Raw genomic sequence first — 20,053 nt, forward strand, 5'->3', positions numbered from 1 at the left:
GTCTATGGGGATGTTAGTCTGTATCTTAAATTTAGTATTTTGTTTTCTAGGATAGTGAATGAGAGCCGACAGGTACTACAGGAACCTGATTTTGCTCAGTCTCTTTTGAGGGATCCAAATACTCCTATTATAAGAAAATCAAGAGGAACTTCCACTCAAGGAACATCCACACATGCTTCTTCAACTCAGCTTGCTATGGTGGATGATCAGAGAAGCAAGGCAGGGAGCGTCCACAGCAAAGTAAGCAGCTACCACGGCAGTCTCCACAGATCCCGTGATGGCAGGTGAGTTTTGTTGGTAGCTTAGTTTATTTCACATTTTGAATTAGAGTCACACAGCTATGAAGGAAGGGTAACCAGTTCTGAAATAGAAGTTGGACATTATTTGTATCTAAAACAATGTTTTTAATTGAAATATAATTAACATACAGTGTCACATTACTTTTAGGTGTTATCATTACTCAGTGCTCATCATAATTATACTCTTAATCTCCTTTTTGTTTCACCCATCCCTTTATCCACCTCCCCTCTGGTAACCACCAGTTTGTTCTCAGTATTTAAAAGTCTTTTGTTGTTGTTGTTGGTCTCTCTTTTTTCTTTGTGCATTTGTTTTGCTTCTTAAATTCCACATGTGAGTGAAATCATACGGCATTTGTCTTTTTTCATCTGACTTATTTCATTTAGCATTTTGCCTTCTAGGTTTATCCATATTTTCGCCAATGGCAAGATCTCTTTCTTTTTATGGCTGAGTAATTTCTCATTTTTTTTATATATACCCCATCTTCTTTTTTTTTTTTTTTTTTTTAAAGATTTTATTTATTTATCGGTGGGGGGGAGAGTGAGCACAGGCAGACAGAATGGCAGGCAGAGGCAGAGGGAGAAGCAGGCTCCCTGCCGAGCAAGGAGCCCAATGTGGGACTCGATCCCAGGATGCTGGGATCATGACCTGAGCCGAAGGCAGCTGCTTAACCAACTGAGCCACCCAGGCGTCCCTATACCCCATCTTCTTTATCCATTCATGTATAGATAGACACTTAGATCACTTCCATAGGTAATGCCACTGTAAACATAGGAATGCATATATCTTTTCAAACTAGTATTTTTGTTTTCTTTGGGTAAATACCCAGTAGCAGAATTACTGGACCATGTGGTAATTCTGTTTTTAATTTTTTGAAGAACCTCCATACTGTTTTCCACAGAGGCTGCACCTGTTTGCATTCCTACCAATAATGCACTAGGATTCCTTTTTCTCCACATCTTCACCAACATTTGTTATTTCTTGTCTATTTTATTTTACCCACTCTGACAGGTATATGGTGCTATCTTATTGTGGTTTTGATTTGTATTTCCCTGATGATTAGTGATGTCGAGCATCTTTCCATGTGTCTGTTGGCCATCTGTATATCTCCTTTGGAAAAATGTCTAATCAGGTGCTCTGCTTATCTTTTAATGGGATTCTTTGTTTTTCTAAGGTTGAGTTGTGTAAGTTCTTTATATATTTTTGGATATTAACCCCTAATTGGATATATCATTTGCAATTATCTTCTCCCATTCAGCAGGTTCCCTTGTTGTTTGTTGATAGTTTCCTTCACTGTGCAAAACGCTTTTATTTTGGTGTAATCCCAGTAGTTTAATTTTTGTTTCCCTTGCCTGAGGAGACATATCTAGAAAAATGTTTCTATGGCCAATGTCAGAGAGATTACTGCCTATGTTCAAAGGCATCCAAATTGGTACTGAAGAAGTAAAACTTTCACTATTTGCAGATGGCATGATACTATATATAGAAAACTCTAATGACTCCACCAGAAAACTATTAGTGCTGATAAATGAATTCAGTAAAGTCACAGGATACAAAATTAATATACAGAAATCTGTTGCATTTCTGTACACTAGTAATGAAGCAGCAGAAAAAGAAATTCAGGAAACAATCTCAGTTACAACTGCACTAAAAATAATAAAATACCTGGGGTGCCTGGTGGCTCAGTCATTAAGCATCTGCCTTGGGCTCAGGTCATGGTCCCAGGGTCCTGGGATCAAGCCTCACATTGGGTTGCCTGCTCGGCAGGAAGCCTGCTTCTCCCTCTCCCACTTCCCCTGCTTTGTGTCCCTTCTCTCTCTCTCTCTCCATCTCTTTCTTTCTCTGTTAATTGATTAATTAAAGTCTTCAAAGAATACTACTACTAATGATAAAATACCTAAGAATAAACCTAACCAAAAAGGCAAAAGACCTATACTCCAAAAACTATAAATCACTGTTGAAATAAATTGAAGATGACACAACAAATGGAAAGATAGTCCATGCTTAAGGATTAGAAGAACCGATATTGTTTAAAATATCCGTACTGCCCAAAACAATCTACAGATTTAATGTAATCTCTTGTCAAAATACCAACAACAGTTTTCACAGAACTAGAACAAATAATCCTAAAATTTGTATGGAACTACAAAAGACCCCGAATAGCCAAAGCAATCTTGAGAAAGAAGAACAAAGTTGGAGGTATCATAATCCCAGATTTCAAGATATACTACAAACATGTACTAATCAAAACAGGATGGTATTAGCACAAAAATAGACACATAAATCAGTGGAACATAATAGAGAGTCCAAAAATAAACCAACACATAATATGGACAAAGGAGGTAAGAATATACAGTGGGTAAAAGACAGTCTCTTCAACAAATGGTGTTTGGAAAACTGGACAGTAACATGCAAAAGAATGTTACCAGACCACTTTCTTGCACCATACACAAAAATAAATTCAAAATGGGTTAAAGACCTAAATGTGAGACCCCAAACCATAAAATTTCTAGAAGAAGTTGGACATAATTAAGCTTTTTGAACTTTGCTAGGTACAGTTTCCCTGGATTATGGCCAGACTTAAAGCCAGTTAGAGTTTAGAGGTTTATACCCAATGCAGTCAGCAAATATGGAGGCATTGAAAGGTATTAAGGCAAAGAGAAGGCCAGGGTGAAAGTGGATATGTTAATAGGATTAATTTAGCAAATAATTATGGAATGCGCACTATATCAAGCACTATGCTAGGCTCTGGGAATAAGATGATTTAGGCATGATCTGTGTTCTTAACAAACTCAAAAAAGAGAATATAGTCAGTATTAGTGTTGCAGGTAAAAACATGGGGTCTTGGGGCGCCTGGGTGGCTCAGTGGGTTAAAGCCTCTCCCTTCAGCTCAGGTCATGATCCCAGAATCCTGGGATCGAGCCCCACATCAGGCTCTCTGCTCAGCAGGGAGCCTGCTCCCCCCTCTCTCTCTGCCTGCCTCTCTGCCTACTTGTGATCTCTGTCAAATAAATAAATAAAATCTTTAAAAAAAAAACAACACAAAACATGGGGCCTGGAATGAAAATGCTCAGTTTCCCCATCTGTAAAAGGGAAATGGGAATACCTGCCTCTTTAGGAATGTTGTAAAGGGGCGCCTGGGTGGATCAGTCGGTGAAGCATCTGCTTTTGGTTCAGGTCATGATCTCCAAGTCCTGGGATTGAGCTCCATTTTAGGCTTCCTGCTCAGCGGGAAGTCTGCTTCCCTCCCTCTGTCCTTCCCCTGCTCCTGGTCACTCTTATACACTCTGTCTCTCAAATAAATACATAAAATCTTTTTAAAAAAGGAATGTTATAAAGCGTAAATGAGATATCATATGTAATTGCGTGGAACAGTGCTTATCTCAGTAAGAACCTAATGTCAACTTGTAGTGTCTCCATTATCAAATTTAAAGAAAACACACCCAGCCTTCTCAAACATTCTCCATGAAGCTTTCTCTGACCCTATCCTGACCAGATTTACTCCCTCCTCCACACTACTACTGCTCCTCCAATACAAGGGCTGGCAAACTCTGGCTCACTAGCCAACTCTAGCCCCTTTCACTTTTTATAAATAAAGTTTAATTGGAAAAGCCATTCCCATTCTGATTGTACATATTTATGGCTGTTTTCATAATACAACGGCAGAAATGAATCATTAAAACAGAGACCATATGATCCACAAAGCCTAAAATATTTATTATGTGCCTTTTCATAGAAAAAGTTTGCCAACTTCTAGACTCTACAATGTGATACTTATATTTTATTTGTTCACTTAGAATAATAATAGAAGTTATTATTAACTTATTATTATTAGAAACTTCTTAGGAGCTTTGCAGTAATTCATTGAGTTGATGAAGACTTATTAGGTAGGAGAGTAGTGACAGGAGGAAGAGAGAACTGATTTGAAAGATATGTAGAAAGAAGAAATGATAGTTGGTTATAGATTAATAACAGCTGGGTAGAAGGAACATGCCAAAGTTTTTTTGTTTGGTTGGGTTTTTTTTCTTTGTTTTTTTTTTTCCAGATTTCTAGTTTGGGAAACTAAAAGAATGAAAATTTTAATGCCTGAAATGGAAAGTGTCCCATGCCCACTTTAAAACATCTGTTTCAACAACTGTCCTATATTCTTCCAGTCTCTTTCCAGCCTCTCTCTCTGTCTTCTCTATCCTCTGAGTGTAGGATATGATTTCTACACTTACACTTTAAGCCTTCTGGTTTTTTCCTCAAAGTGCTTTCTTTTGCCTTCTAACTTGGTCAGCTATCTGTGTTTTTTAAAAAATTAGCAGTCCTTCTTTGTGATATATTTTTTTATTCATTTCTTTTTGCAAATTTTTGAAATGAGTATGTTGAATATTTTCTTTCTACCTATAACATGCTTCATTTCATAGATATCCCTTTTTTGTTTTCTTACCCACCTAAACTATACTTTCTAACATTAACAATGATCTGGTTTTTTTTTAATTTTTTAAAGATTTTATTTATTTTTTGGCAGAAAGACACACAGCGAGAGACGGAACACAAGCAAGAGGAGTGGGAGAGGGAGGAGCAGGCCTCCGGCCAAGCAGGGAGCCCAATGCAGGGGCTTGATCCCAGAACCCCAAGATCACAACCTGAGCCAAAGGCAGACGCTCAACCAACCGAGCCACCCAGGCGCCCCGACCTATTTTTTAACCACATTCAAAGATACTTTCATTTTTTTGCCATTGTCCTTCCATTAAACACTCCTATATGAGAAGCACTCTTCTAAGTGTTAGGGACACAGAGATGGAAGACAAAGAGTACAGTTGTAATACACTCTAATGGGTATAATAAAATGATACACAGAATGCTTTGAGATCCCAGAGAAGAGAACCATTTAAGTTATTATTGAAAGTCATAGAAAGCTCCACAGGCAGGATTTCCACTTTGAATAGGATGTAGTGGAGGCAGTTGAAATTAAAGACAAAGAAATAGCATGTGTGGAAGCAAGGAGGACAAACAGGCAGTTAGGTACCAGAGGAGAGCTAGAGCACAGTATATAGCTTGGGTAGATGAAACATGCTGAGGAGTTTGGATTTTTTTCCTGCCAGTAATAAGCAACTATTAAAGGTCTTGAAGCCTTAGGGTAATAAAATCAGATTTGTGTTTTAGTAAGATCACTTTGGCAACAGCATAGAAGAAAAGATTATAAGTAATCCCAGTTGGGAAGTTTCTGCAGGAATAAGTAAATTGAGATACTTATAAGGAGGGAGGGATTTGGGAGTCTTAGCATATGTTTTGTCAACACCACCCTCTGTGAACTAACTCAGCATTATTGGGCATTTGACATTGTTAGCCTCATCCTTTTCAAAAGGGAATGAACAATTATTTATAATACACTTCCTGTGCATATGGCATTCTGTGTATAGTTATATAGAAGAAAGGTTAGGTATAATTTCTACATTGTAGGAGCATAATCTTTTTTTTTTTTTTTTTTAAGATTTTACCGATTTATTTGACAAAGAGAGAGCACAAGCAGAGGCAGCGACAGGGGGAGAGGGAGAAATAGGCTCCCTGCTGAACAGGGAACCTGACATGGGACTCATTCCCAGGACCCCAGGACCACGGGATCATGACCTAAGCCAAAGACAGATGCTCAACTGACTGAGCCACCGAGGCACCCCTAGGAGCATAATCTTTTTTTTTTTTTTTAAAGATTTTATTTATTTATTTGACAGAGAGAGATCACAAGTAGGCAGAGAGGCAGGCAGAGAAAGAGAGAGAGAGAGAGAGAGAGAGAGGAAAGCAGGCTCTCCGCTCAGCAGAGAGCCCGATGCGGGACTCGATCCCAGGATCCTGGGATCATGACCGGAGCCGAAGGCAGCAGCTTAACCCACTGAGCCACCCAGGCACCCCAGGAGCATAATCTTATAGGAACGATAAGACATAGTTACCTAAGAGCCAATTACATAGTAGTGCAAGTCACGTATAATTAAAACAGTGAGTGTTAGAGATGATTGATGTTATAGAATTTTATAAGGGAAAGATCAAATTGGCCCATGAAAATATCTGAGAGGAAATACATAGGGTGAGTGAATGGTAATAAAGATAAATCCATATTGAGTAGAAAATTTCTGTAGGCGATGAAATATAGAGTATTTCAGCCTCTGTAATCTGAATGGAACTGGAGCGTAGATAAGAAAGTTTTTAATCACTAATGTAAGGTAATTGATAATTAAAATTATGAGATTGGGGGCGCCTGGGTGGCTCAGTGGGTTAAAGCCTCTGCCTTCTGCTCAGGTCATGATCCCAGGGTCCTGGGATCGAGCCCTGCATCAGGCTCTTTGCTCAGCAGGGAGCCTGCTTCCCCACACCCCCTCTGTCTGCCTCTCTGCCTACTTGTGATCTCTCTCTCTCTAATAAATAAATAAATCTTTAAAAAAAATAAAAATAAAAAAATAAAATTATGAGATGGAATTACTTGAAACATAATAAAAAAAGAACAGACCAAGAATAAGACCTTGGTTTGAATACCTACAGTTAAAATAAATAAATAAATAAATAAATAAATAAATACTTACAGTAATAATAACACAAGAGGAATAGCCAGATGTGATTCAAAGAAAGTATTTATTGATATATGAAGGAATCTATAAAAGTATAGTACTATGAAAACCAGAGGGTAGATTATGACTTCCTATAATGGCCTTTCCTACTTCTCTGCTTAATCAAAATCATACCCATCCTTTAAGGCCTGCTTAATTCCCATATCCATGGCAGTTAATTGCTTTTTAATTATTTTGGGGGTATGACCTATTTTTCATACAGCTGTCTTTTCTCAGCTAAGTTTGTAACTTCTGGAGAAATGAAAACTAGGTGACAGACATCTCTGTATTTCCCCACAATACTTAGCACAGTGCTAGGCATATATTTCTATCTGTATATCTGTTTGTCTGTATTGTCTGTGTGTCTATCTATTGAGAGGTAAATCTGTTCAATAACTAATGACTTTAGAAATAATGTGGACATTTAGGGGTGCCTGGCTGGCTCAGTCAGTAGAGCATGCAACTCTTGATCTTGGGTTTATGAGTTTGAGCCCCACGTTGGGTGTAGAGATTATAAAAGAAAGAAAGAAAGAAATAGAGAGAAAGAAAGAAAGAAAAAGGGAGAGAGAGGAAGGAAAGGAAGAAGGAAGGGAGGGTGAGAAAGAAGGAAGAATAGATGTGGGCATTTCTCAGGAATTCAGGGCCCAGAATTAAAATGACAGTGTACTAAGGGTGTTATGTCTGGTACACGAATATGCATACTGTACGGTCCTTTGCCATAGCCAGAACATAAGAGCAGATCTGAAAGAGTCTGAGACCACGTTGAACCTAAAAGTCTAAATAGGAGTTTTCATAATTCCAGAAACCATCTCATGGAGATTTCTTTCTTTTCTGTCAGTTTTTGAGTTTACATGTTAATACTGTCTTTTGGCCATTGTTTTCTCACCATCTCACAGTATCTGATTATGAAATCACATGCACGCACACACACACACACACACACACACACGGACGCACGCACGCACACACCTGCTTCTCAATACTCACTTTAGTCCAAACTCTTTGATGGGTAATTATTCATCCCAGTGCTCCATGAAATAAAACAGACAAAGGCAAATACACCTACACATGTATGTCAACTTCAAAGAATAAGTAATTATTAGATAGACTTGGAGATGGGTAGAAAGGGAAGTGGATGAGTAGGTAGGTGGAGGTTTGGGAATGAGCCATTAGGTGATAAGTAGGTGACATGACAAGGGAAAACTAGGGAATGAATATAATGAGATACTGGTTAAACCAAAATGAATTCAAATATTTATATTAATGGCAGCAACTAATATAGAGAATCAAAAAGGTTAAATCATCTTAAGTTTCTTTCATTTTGACTTTGGAATACACCATATTATCTTTTCAGCAAATTAACCATACCTATCATTTTGCCTAAGCTTATATTAAATTTAATGTACATTTTTATATCGTGTATTAGAGTAGATATGTAGTAGTATAGATGGTAGAGTAGGTGTTAAATATTTATTTATTTATTTTGAGAGAGAAAGAGTGGGGTGGGGGCAGACGGAAGAAAAGGGCAAGAGAGTCTTAAACAGAGACCATGCTGATTGTGGAGGCCAATGTGGGGCTCGACCTCACAACTCTTGAGATTATGATCTGAGCCAAAACCAATAGTTGGATGTATGTTTTGAAGTTTATTGGTTAAATTTAGGTTTTATTTTAGAAAATACCCAATTCATATTTTTAAATAATGATTTATTTTATTTTTTTTTAATTCCAATTTATTTATTTTCAGAAAAACAGTATTCATTATTTTTTCACCACACCCAGTGCTCCATGCAAGCTGTGCCCTCTATAATACCCACCACCTGGTACCCCAACCTCCCACCCCCCCGCCACTTCAAACCCCTCAGATTGTTTTTCAGAGTCCATAGTCTCTCATGGTTCATCTCCCCTTCCAATTTACCCAAAAGCACATGCCCTCCCTGATTTATTTTTATTTTTTAATTACTATGATATCATTCATTAAACTGTATCATACTTTGCTTTTTTCATTTGTCATATTTATTTGAAATAGATGCTTATGAAGTCATTGAGAGGTGAAAGATCTCCAAATTACCTGGCAAATTATAATTGGAAAAATCTTTCACTCAATTTAGGACAATAATCATGATGTAAAATAATAATTATTAACTAGAACAATAAACTCATTCTGAAATATTTTCATTTGCAAGCTATAATTTTTTACCAAAATATATAAATCAAATTTAAAACTATTTGTCCTGAATATGAAATATCTTTTAATAGAAAAAAGTTAAATGCCCTTTTACCTATTAAAATAAATTTTTTAAATACTTAAAATGGATCTTTTCATTCTTAAATTATTTTTTGCTTTATTCAGACTGGAAACAAAAGACATGCTTTCTTTTTATCATTTTTTTTTAAAGATTTTATTTATTCATTTGACAGAGACACAGCAAGAGAAGGAATACAAGCGGGAACAGTGGGAGAGGGAGAAGCAGGCTCCTCACTGAGCAGGGAGCCCAGTGTGGGGCTCGATGTGGGGCTCAATTCCATGACCCTGGGATCATGACCTGAGCTGAAGGCAGACACTTAATGACCGAGCCACCCAGGTGCCCCTCTTTTTATCATTTCAAAAGAACTTCTGGGGCACCCTGCTGCCTCAGTTGGTGGAGCACACAATTCTTGTTCTCAGGGTTTGTGAGTTCAGGGTAAAGATTATTTAAAACTAAAATCTTTTTAATAAAAAGGGGCATCTGGGTGGCTCTAGCAGTTGGGCATCTAACTCTTGGTTTTGGCTCAGGTCATGATCTTCAGTTCATGGGATCATGGGATCCCATGGGATCATGATCATGGGATCAAGCCATGTGGGAGCTCCACACTCAGCAGGAAGTCTGCTTCTCTCCCTTTGCCTCTTCCCCAACTTGTGCGCTCTCTCACTCTTTCTCTCTAAAATAAATGGATACAACTTTTAATAAAAATAATAAAAATAGAAGGACTTGCCATTTAAAAGATAGATTTATTTACTTATTTATTTGGCAGAGAAAGAGAGGTCATGAGCTGGGAGGAAGGGCAGAGGGAGAAGGAGAAACAGGCTCCCCACTGAGCAGGGAACCTGTAGCTGGGCCAGATTCCAGAACCCTGGGATCATGATTAATGCACCGAGCCACCCAGGTGCCCCAGGGCTTCTCAATTTTTAGATTCTGTGATCTGAAGAAAACATTTGACAAGCACTTTTATACAACTGGATCACCTAAGTAGTGTATGAATCAGTCTTTAGAATCTTTAAATTTTATAAATAATTCATATTGAGTCATGAAATTTGTAATTATTATGAAAAAATGATAAATGAATGATTTTGACAACCAATAGGTCTTTAGCTGCTTATGATTCATTCTTTTGATGACCATTTAAAAAAAATATTTATTTATTTTTTTTGAGAAAGAGAACAAGTGCACATGTGAGCAGGGGATAAGGCAGAGGGAGAGAGAGAGAATCTTAAGCAGGAGCCCCATGCAGGGCTGATCTCACGACCCTGAGATCACAATCTGAGCTGAAACCAAGAGTCAGACGCCCAACCAGCTGAGCTACGCAGGCATCCCTGATGACTATTTAAAAAGGAATGGCCTGCTATATCCTTTTTAGTTTTAGCAACACTAAAGTAAAATTTAGTATATATCAATTAAAGTTATAAATTACATTCAGTTTCATTTTCTTTGAGCTTTGTTATCCTAAATTACTTTTTTACAAAAGAGGTGTAAGTGTATGTTTTCTTAACTCTGATGCTCCCACTCTTGTCTTTCAAGATAAGCACAGTGATGGGGAGAAGACTGCCTGCCTGCAATACGCAGTGTAGCCCAGTTCACATACATTTTCTTCTCAAACGCTGGGTCTTGGCTAGGGGTAAGAAGAGAATTTGCTTTATCTGGAATATAGGTTACAAATGTTATGAGGATGTTACTAGAATATTTAAATAGATGTAGCTTTTATGAAATAGCATCTTCACAGCCTCAAGCCCTAATGGATAATAATTAAGACATTTACAGGTAGTTGTTCAGCTGTTAACTGAGGCTATCTAGAAAGAAGCTGTCAGCACATGGTGTCATTATTGCTTGACAATTCATTCACTTTTTTTTTTTTTGGTTACATTAATTTCTCCTCTAATTTCATATGCTCCCTCTTTCAACCCTTGTCTTTCAGTAAAGTTGAGTTTGTTGTACTAATTATAACCAGCTAGCCTTCTAGACTTCCTGAGACAATGCTGTATTTCTTCTATTATTGTTCCTCCTCTGCCAGAACCCATCTCGCAATCGGAAATTCACTGGAATGAAAAAAGTGTCCATACTTAGCATATCAGCTCTATTTAACCTCAGCTTCTGTTCCTTTGCAAGGAATAAGACCTTAATTCTGAATTTAATGGAGATGGCTATCCTCCTTTCTTGTCAACGATGTGAATACCTCTACTCTTTGAAATTACTATAGATCATCAAAAGATGGTTGTTACTTTTTCACTTACAGGTTTCCTAATCATTTTACATAATGAGGCATTTTCATGACAATTCTTAGTTTTCTAGTGTGTTCTGTTACCTACTTCAAAATAAACTCTTGTATGTTAGGTACACTCCGTGCAGTTATAGAGGAATGGAAGAGAGACTACCTCATGGCAGCATGTCACGACTGACGGATCACTCCAGGCACAGTAGTTCTCATCGGCTCAACGAACAGTCACGACATAGCAGTATCAGAGACCTCAGTAATAATCCTATGACTCACATCACACATGGTACCAGCATGAATCGGGTCATTGAAGAAGATGGAACCAGTGCTTAAATTGTCTGAAGGTGGAAAACTTGTGCTATCTAAAAAGCAGATTTTATTCTTTGCCTTTGCATGACTGATTGCTGTAACTCACTGTTATCACGCTTTCAGTCAGATGCAGATTGTGTCCATTGGAAAAGTGAATTTCGCCTTTTATATTGCATCAAACTTGGAACATCAAGGCATCAAAAATGCTAATAATTATATCATCACATAAATAATTCTTATTTCTAGGTTATTGAAGAGATAATTATTTGTCTGGTAAGCATTTTTATAAGCCCACTTATTTTATATTTAGAAAAACCCTAAATGTATGGTGACTGCTTTGTAGTGAACTTTCATATGATATCAACTAGTTGTGAGATAACATTCTGGTAGTTGTATTAATAAAACAAAAATTTCAGAATTAAGGAAATTTTCTATGCAAGGTTTATTTCTCAGAAGAATAGTTGGACTTTGTAGTTTTCTTTCCACTAAGTGAAAAAGAACTATGTTTTTAAACTGTAGGAGAATTTGATAAATCAGCAAGGGTATTTTAGCTAATAGGATATAAGGTCAGAAGAGGAATCTGAATAGTCTTTATCTGAAGGCTCTTTAAAAATTCTATCGAAATAATCTTCATCCAGAAACATACAGGATTAAGATTAACAATGGAATAAAAGGCAGAGATGGACATTTTTTCTCTACAATTGTGCTGTCTTTATTACTTTTGTAAATATTACTTTTACTGGCTGTGTTTTTATAACTTAACCATATGCATGGTGAAAGAAGTTTAATTTGTAGCCACCTTTACCCATATAGTAGTATTGATTCACAGACAACTTCGTGTTCAGATCTGTTCCAAGAAGGCATGTAACAAGCATCACACATTATAAACTCTTTTGTGGGAACCACAGTTACAAAATGGCAAAACATTTTCTCTATATTCATTGTTGTATTTTTCTACAGTGAGATGTGATCTTGCCAAAGCCACCAGATCTTGGTACCCAGGCCCATCCTATCAGTCTGCATTTGCATTGTACAGTAGCCACTAGGCTACAGCTTTTTGCCCCACATTCCTGTTTCTAGATTCTGGATCATTTTTTTTTTAAAACAGTTGAAATATATATAACCTAAGTCCAAAGTGGTGATTGAGGTATTTGAAAATCATTGTAACTAAATGAAGCATGAGTAGTCTTGCTGTGAAGTATAATCTTTTAGTCTTACCAATATCAATTCAAAAATGTTTGACATTTTGTCGTGTACTGTTTAAATAATTTACAATAAAAACTGCAAACTTTATTAGGCATGAAATTGATCAGAAGGGAAAGAAGAATTGTGGAAAATGCTGGATGTGTTTTATAGTAAAGCATATTTAAACAAGTAGTCCTCAGCCCTGACTATGGATAAGAATCACTTATGGAACCTCTGATGCTCAACACCCTCCTCTCATTCAGAGGAGAATTTATAGATATATATATATATATGTGTGTGTGTGTGTGTGTATGTGTATACATATACTATATATATATATATTTTTTTTTTAAAGCTTTCTAGGTGATTCTAATCTGCAGACTGTTTTGATCTAACTTGCCCCCCTGATAATGAGCTGATGGCATCATATTATATCACATAAATACCTAGCTGGACTCAATGTTGTGCTTTTGTATCATCACCTGGTAACATTTGTTCTTCACTTTATTGTTCATTATAAATGTGGGATTTGGGGCACTCCTAAAGATTCTTTCTTACTAACTAAGTCAAAGGTGGTAGGGCTTTTAAAGTCTGTATTTCTGAAAATACTACAGGTGATTCTTAATGCAGATAATCCAAGAATCACACTTTGGAAAATATTCCAAGACTCTAGAGAGGTCTGGCTTTGCTATATGCCAATTTTTTCATCTTTAACAAGTAAACTTCTCTGAGCCTCAGTTCCTTTGTTTATAAATGAAGATAGAAGATAAGTACCTACCTCACAAAGTTGTCAAATGGGGATCACGTGAAAAATCATTTGAAAACTGTAAAACATTGTGGAATATAAGGGATTAAGATTATTAAGGATTTAGGAGATTTGTTTGAGGGCTACTGTCGTATATTCCTTGACATGTGTTTAAGGCTTTCATCAAGTACAAAAATTGGTTTTCTGACAATAATTCGTATATTATGTTTTTTCAAAGTACATATATCTTACTGTTTATGATTAACTCTTTATAGAACATATTTGAACAGTCAGCCCCAAAGCATTTTTCTTTTTCCTCTGTCTTCATTGTCTTTCTCCTTGGAACTGGAGTTAGTGCTCGATAGGAAGAATCTGAATTCCCTCATAACTGACAATTAGTAAGCCTTTCCTCTGAAGGCCAGACTTACAACAACTCATTTATACAATAACTCAGTAATTCATAAGGCTTTTTTCCTGAGAATCTCTCCTGAGAACAGCATGAGAGGACCAAAACAAACATTGAGAAACAAAAATAAGAAGTTAAAATAGAAGGTACCAGTTTGAGCTCAAAGATGTTGTCATCCATCGCCATCTGCATTATTTTATCAATTGCCAAAATGTTAACTGATTTTCTTGTACAAGTAGGCCAAGTGTAGACGGTTAAGTGCACATCCCTGTGAAAATCTTAACTTTGTGCTCCTTTGTTTTTTATATATTCATTTTCTCTTCTTTGTTAAACTCACTGTTGGCATATATGTAAATGTTATGTTGACCTTTCAGTTACTTTCAGTATCTTAATTTTGTTCCACAGAATTTACTTAATATCATCAATGCATTGTTTTAGATAACTATATTTAGTTTGGGTCATGTTGTTTATCAAACTGGTGCTTTAAATTAAGAATTCTTTTTTAAGAAACTGTTAAAGAACTATGGCAAACCAGCAATTTCAAAGTCTCAGTTCCCTTAATCCAACTTGAACAAGTTGAGACAGCTTTCTTACCATATGTTTAACTTTAATTTGTGTTTTGATTGGCATGTGATAATGTTTAGCATTTTATTTGGATAGCTGACAACTGAGAAAATAGTTCTCTTGAAAATGTTAATATATAATCAAGAGGCTTTCAAAAAGTACTTCGATTTCACCAATACCATTTAATTTATTCAGTAATTAAAACAAAAGATAATATTAAGCTCAAAACAGTAATTGGTTTCAAAGAATAACTGATTAATAACAACTAGCAAAGAGCTTAGTACATAGTAGGTTTTTTAATTGATATTTATGAATGAACAACTCATGTCATAAAACTCACTTTAAGCCTTAGTAGTGAGAATCTCACCTCAAAGGAATTTGGAGGATCTAAACTTAAACCGAGTGAAATAAAGTTTCTGCTTTACAAGAATAACATGTGGCAAATAAATAAATAATAAATAAATAATTAACATAACTTGCATGAGAAATATATACACAAACTTGTACCAACACTTTATTAATTTTAAAAGGTGAATAGCAGTTCTTAGAAGTATTTAAGCTCTTGTTGGTTTTCTGTGAAGTTAATCTTTGTATACTAGTTGGGTAAATGAATATTCAAGCAAACTTTTATTAGTAATGATTTTCTGCTTCTTAGAGCAGATATATGAAAATTCTAAGAATCTCTTTAAATTAGAAAAATATACTACATTTAAGCCTACCTCATTAGTTTCTTTGTGATAAGAGCTGGATATAACAAGTTGTAACTATCTTGGTTGAGGCTCTATCCCTGTAATTAAAAAGGAACTACCTAAAAAATTTTATTAGTGGATCATTGGCCAGAGCTTAGAAAACAATAACATGCCAAAATTTCATTATAATGATACTTATACTGCTTTTGACATGCCAAAGGTATATTTGCATATTATCACTGGGATGACTTACATAGCCTTGTGCAGTGAAAATTCTATTAGGCTTAGAATTCGAAGACCCATAATTATGATGTGAGCAAGATAGGTCATTTAGTCTCCCATTTCTTCAGTATAAAATGAGGATAAGGTAACTTTTGGCCCCAAAACCTACCTCACTGGACTTTGGTTGTAAGGATCAAATGAAATGACATGAATTAACGTGCTCTGTAACCTATAAATTGCTCTACAGATATTATCTGTTTTGTTAGAACTTAGGGTTATAGAAAACAAGGATATGGTCTTCAGTAGTATTTAGCAGCAACAACAAAAAGTATTTTTTGGTATAATCTTTGAATCAACAATCCAATTAACCTTTTAAAAATGAAGTTCTTTTTCAAGAGTAGCTATACCCTTAAACTGTGTTAGTTTTTTAATATATACATACCAGAGTACACTCTTAGATTTATATGGTTAAATTTGTAGGTCACTCTCAACAGGAATTTGGGGATCTCCATTATATTTTTCTTTTGATATGGAATTATATAAACTGACTGAAAGTTGTAAGAAAAATATTAAGAGGAGTGTAGTCCCTTTAACTGGTTTTTTTTGAGGACTTTCATGTCCTAATTCTTTCTGATTAAGGACAAATTTTAAAAAGTTAATAACCATAACTTGATATCCATCTTAGCAAAACTTTAAATTTTAAGTTGTAACATTATCTTAATTGTTTATGTGTTTGTATATATAATTTTTAAAACCTACATAAAGTAAGGATTTCTCCATTCTTTTCCACACATCAATACACAGAAGAGAATTTTATGGAGCCTAGATTTACAAAGGAACTCATGATTCTTCTAAACTTCTTTTATGCCTTTTCTGATTAAAATAAGAAAAAGTGTTTGCATTCAATTAATTTGTTTCCCAGTAGCCGCATTTTTACATTCTTCTTCTTTTTTTTTTTTAAGATTTTATTTATTTATTTGACAGACAGTGAGAGAGGGAACACAAGCAAGGGGAGTAGGAGAAGCAGGCCTCCCAGTGAGCAGGAAGCCCAAAATGGGGTTCAATCCCAGGACCCTGAGATCATGACCTGAGCCAAAAGCAGACTCCTAACTGACTGAGCCACTCAGGTGCCCCTTTATATATTATTCTTATGTCATTTCTATTTTACATGAAAAGAAATACATTGACATCCCTTTAAAATTTGGGTTTTTATTTTATTTTATTTTTTTGTTGTTCCAGTGATATGAGGGGGTAAAGAATAAGAGGATTAAGCAGCCCTTACCCTTACCCTTACCCTTTCCTTCCATAGGAAAACCTTACCCTTCATCTAACTGTACGCAGTCTCCTGGGATGTTTTTCTGGTTTAATTTTAATCCTATACTTTTTTAATAATCAAACTGATACAGGATTATAATTGTCTCCCAAGATCCAAAATCTTCTAGGAAAGAAAATGTTATGGTCTACCTAAAAGCATCCATTTCTTGGACATTCCTATTTGGCTGATTTGCAGAGATTTAATATAATAAGTTAATAAACATAGCTCCTATTCTGTGATCTCTCGTTAGAAAATAAAATTTTGTTGCCATAAAGATGAAAGAAAGTAAAGTGTCACTTATATGTTAGTCAAATCCCACACCAGTACATTACTTCTTACAAAAGAGAGTAGTTCATTCATTTTAAATGCGTTGTAGTTCCCTTCAGGTTATTATTATTTTTTTTAATGATCATTTAGCTCAGGAAATCTATTGTCTCCCTTCTTGGACATTTTCATTGGTATGCTAGCATTGATCTTAATTTATTCTCATTTTATTGACTACTGTCACCAGTTTTCCCTGATAAATATGTTTTTTACTTTGTAATAATTCAGAATTTGAAGAGTCACTGTTCCATTATTATAGGAATTACCATTTACTAATAACTTTGGTATTTATAAGACAGTGATATTTTTAAGTTTGTTATTTTATCCTGTTTCCTGAAGTAGGTTGAACTACTTTATTATTGTTGTTGTAGCAGCCCTGAAGTTTTTGTTAATATAAGTCAGCTTGTTTATCTTGCTAACTTGCAAATATTTCTTTAATTGTGTTGTGCTTATTGACTTAAAAGAAAAATTTTAGAACTTCATAATTTCTTTGTTCTGAATTGGATTTCTTTCCCTAATGCTTAGTAAAAATGCATTATGTTATTTTTTAAATACACAGAATTTAGAATCAGGAGACCTGATTTCTAGTATTACCTGTTTTCAATGAGCTTTGTAACTTTGAAATTTTACCTCTTAGGACCTCAGGTTTTCTCGTCTGTAAATGAAAGAAACAAGGGGATTAGATTAGATAGTGTTTCAAATTCTACCTGTCTGTAATTTGGTTTTCCCTCGACCATTTTGTAATCATTATTCTGGCTTACTTTTATTCTTGTTATTCTTCCAGTGAACTATATTTACTAGATCAGCCTGTACTGTTAATGCAATCTATACTTAAATTGTTAGGATTCAGATACATTATTAAGTTTGTTTTCCAGTTATGATTTTGAGTAATTTTAAGGAGAAACTTATATTACATATAATAAAAGTTTAAAGAAATAAAAGAGAAAGAAACGTTACAAATAATTGACATGACTTTTTTTTTTTTTTCCCATAGGAAAAGTCTCCTAAAACACCAGTATTAGCACCTTAGTACTGATATACAGGAGAAAAATGGCATAAAACTTTGTGGTCTTTGTTCTCTTGAATTTGAATATAGCTAGTTAGCCTAAACTTTAAACAAAATGTATTCATGATGGAATTAGTGAACAAAGCAGTGATAGTGTTGGCCCATATAGCGAGTTAAAAAGCTCTCAGGGTTTTGTTTTTTGTTTTTTTTTAAGCTCTCAGGTTTTAACCAACATTAAAATTATTATAAAATGTAAAAGTAATTTCAAAGGAATGGATTGAAATTTTCATGTTCATGATTATTCTTAAAATGTTCTTAGATTCATTGAATAAGTATCGTTTCCAGATTGCCATGAGAAATGTCCTGCTCTAAAATATTAGAGATAAATGTGGTTATTTTAAATTTTTTTTCTAACTATGCAGAAGATGTTTTCCTAAAGCCTCCTTAACTATCTAATAAAATGTAGAGATTCCATTAGTACAATCTCTCACCAGAGTTCTCTTGCAAGGTTTAATTGTGTTCTCTGAGAACCAGGCCAAGGAGGTTCCTGTTACTTTTAAAGATCATTGTCTTTCTCTGATTGTCTGTATTAGCTCATATCAATCTGTTGAACACATTGGTCTATAGATTTATAATCTAGGTATTGGATTTGGTGTCTGATGGGTAGGGAAGAATAATGGAAAGTTTTTGATGTAGGAAAATGTACTGATTTCTGGTGTGTTTTTGGTCTATACTTGATTCCTTGTCTTTGGTCAGTTCGTTGTATTAGACAACCTTCCTGTCTTCTAGAATTTAAATTAGATGACCAGCTTCTCTCATTCAGACATACCTATATTACAATATTATTTTGATTGCCTGTAAAGAAAAAAAAAAAACTTTTATTTTCAGTTCTCTGGCTCTGCATGTTTTGTTACTACATTTGTTAAACTTGCATCTGAGGTCTGAACATTTCATTGAAGATTTTCTAGGTTTTGATAATGGGATATTCTGTAAGATAAAGCAGATAATCTTAGCGTGATTTAATTTACATTTATCCATCCACCATTTTCTATTTCTCTAACTACTTCTCCCCTCCCCAGTTATGAAAAGAACATTTATAATTGTCTTCCTTTACTCCTTTAGCCCTGCTAATTTTTCCCTGAACTACTCCTGTCAGCAGAAACATTTAATAGGAAATAATTCTATATTTCTGGGATAAGATCAATACAGAAGTTCTTTACATTGAACTGAGATGAATATGTACTTGAAAATACTGTATTTTCTTTATATGTGAACTTAAAATTATTTTTTAATCATAAAAAGGAGTTTCTCACTTGAAAATATTAGTATAGAAGTTATTTTGTCATCAGGTGCTATTTCAGCCTTTACTGTGAGTTATCAGAATAAATCTGAATTCTTCATCATTCATCTTTTTAAAAAATTTTACTTCTCTAGAATTATTCCATTTCACATATCTTTAAAACCAACTTCAACTTTTCTGCTTTTGTTTTCAAATACAAATTTTATTTTTGAGAGTTTTATTTTTTCATTGAAGTTTCAAAGTATTGCATATTGTGAAGGAATGACTGAAGTTTAGACATTTACTTTGGTATAATACAGATATTACCACCACCATTGTTCTCCCCCAGCCCCAAAAAGAAAAGTTCATTTGACACTCAAATCTATTAATTTGTCTTATTTTTGTTATTTGAAAGAGCTTTGGAAACTGTTTCTTCTAATTTAAAATTGTTTAATTTAGAAAATACTTTGCTGTATTTTAATCTGATAGTGAATTTAAGGGATTATTTATATAAATATTTGTACCTATAATTAACAATAGCTATTATTTCACTTTCTATAAAATGTGATACCTGAAGCTCACATTTATTTAATGTGAGCTTTTATGTGTGTGTGTGTGAGCCTTTGTTTTGTCTTGTTTTCTTGGTGTGTATTAGGTTATC

General features: G+C 34.9%; 1 protein-coding gene across 2 annotated transcripts in view; it reads left to right on the forward strand.

Annotated features, from left to right (window-relative positions):
* FZD3 (frizzled class receptor 3) overlaps window positions 1-20,053 on the forward strand; it is a 110,924-nt gene that overhangs the window by 84,016 nt on the left and 6,855 nt on the right. The window contains exons 6-7 of one of the 2 annotated variants that reach the window (XM_044225022.1): window positions 51-284; window positions 11,468-13,115. In XM_044225022.1, coding sequence (XP_044080957.1) covers window positions 51-284; window positions 11,468-11,681 — 448 coding nt within the window. In that variant the 3' untranslated portion in view covers window positions 11,682-13,115. Of the gene's footprint in view, window positions 1-50; window positions 285-11,467; window positions 13,116-20,053 lie in introns of those variants that run through there. The other variant, XM_044225023.1, reaches the window with a different exon arrangement.

Source organism: Neovison vison, chromosome 11 (genome assembly GCF_020171115.1).
Source record: "Neovison vison isolate M4711 chromosome 11, ASM_NN_V1, whole genome shotgun sequence".
Taxonomy (NCBI): Eukaryota; Metazoa; Chordata; class Mammalia; order Carnivora; family Mustelidae; genus Neogale; species Neogale vison.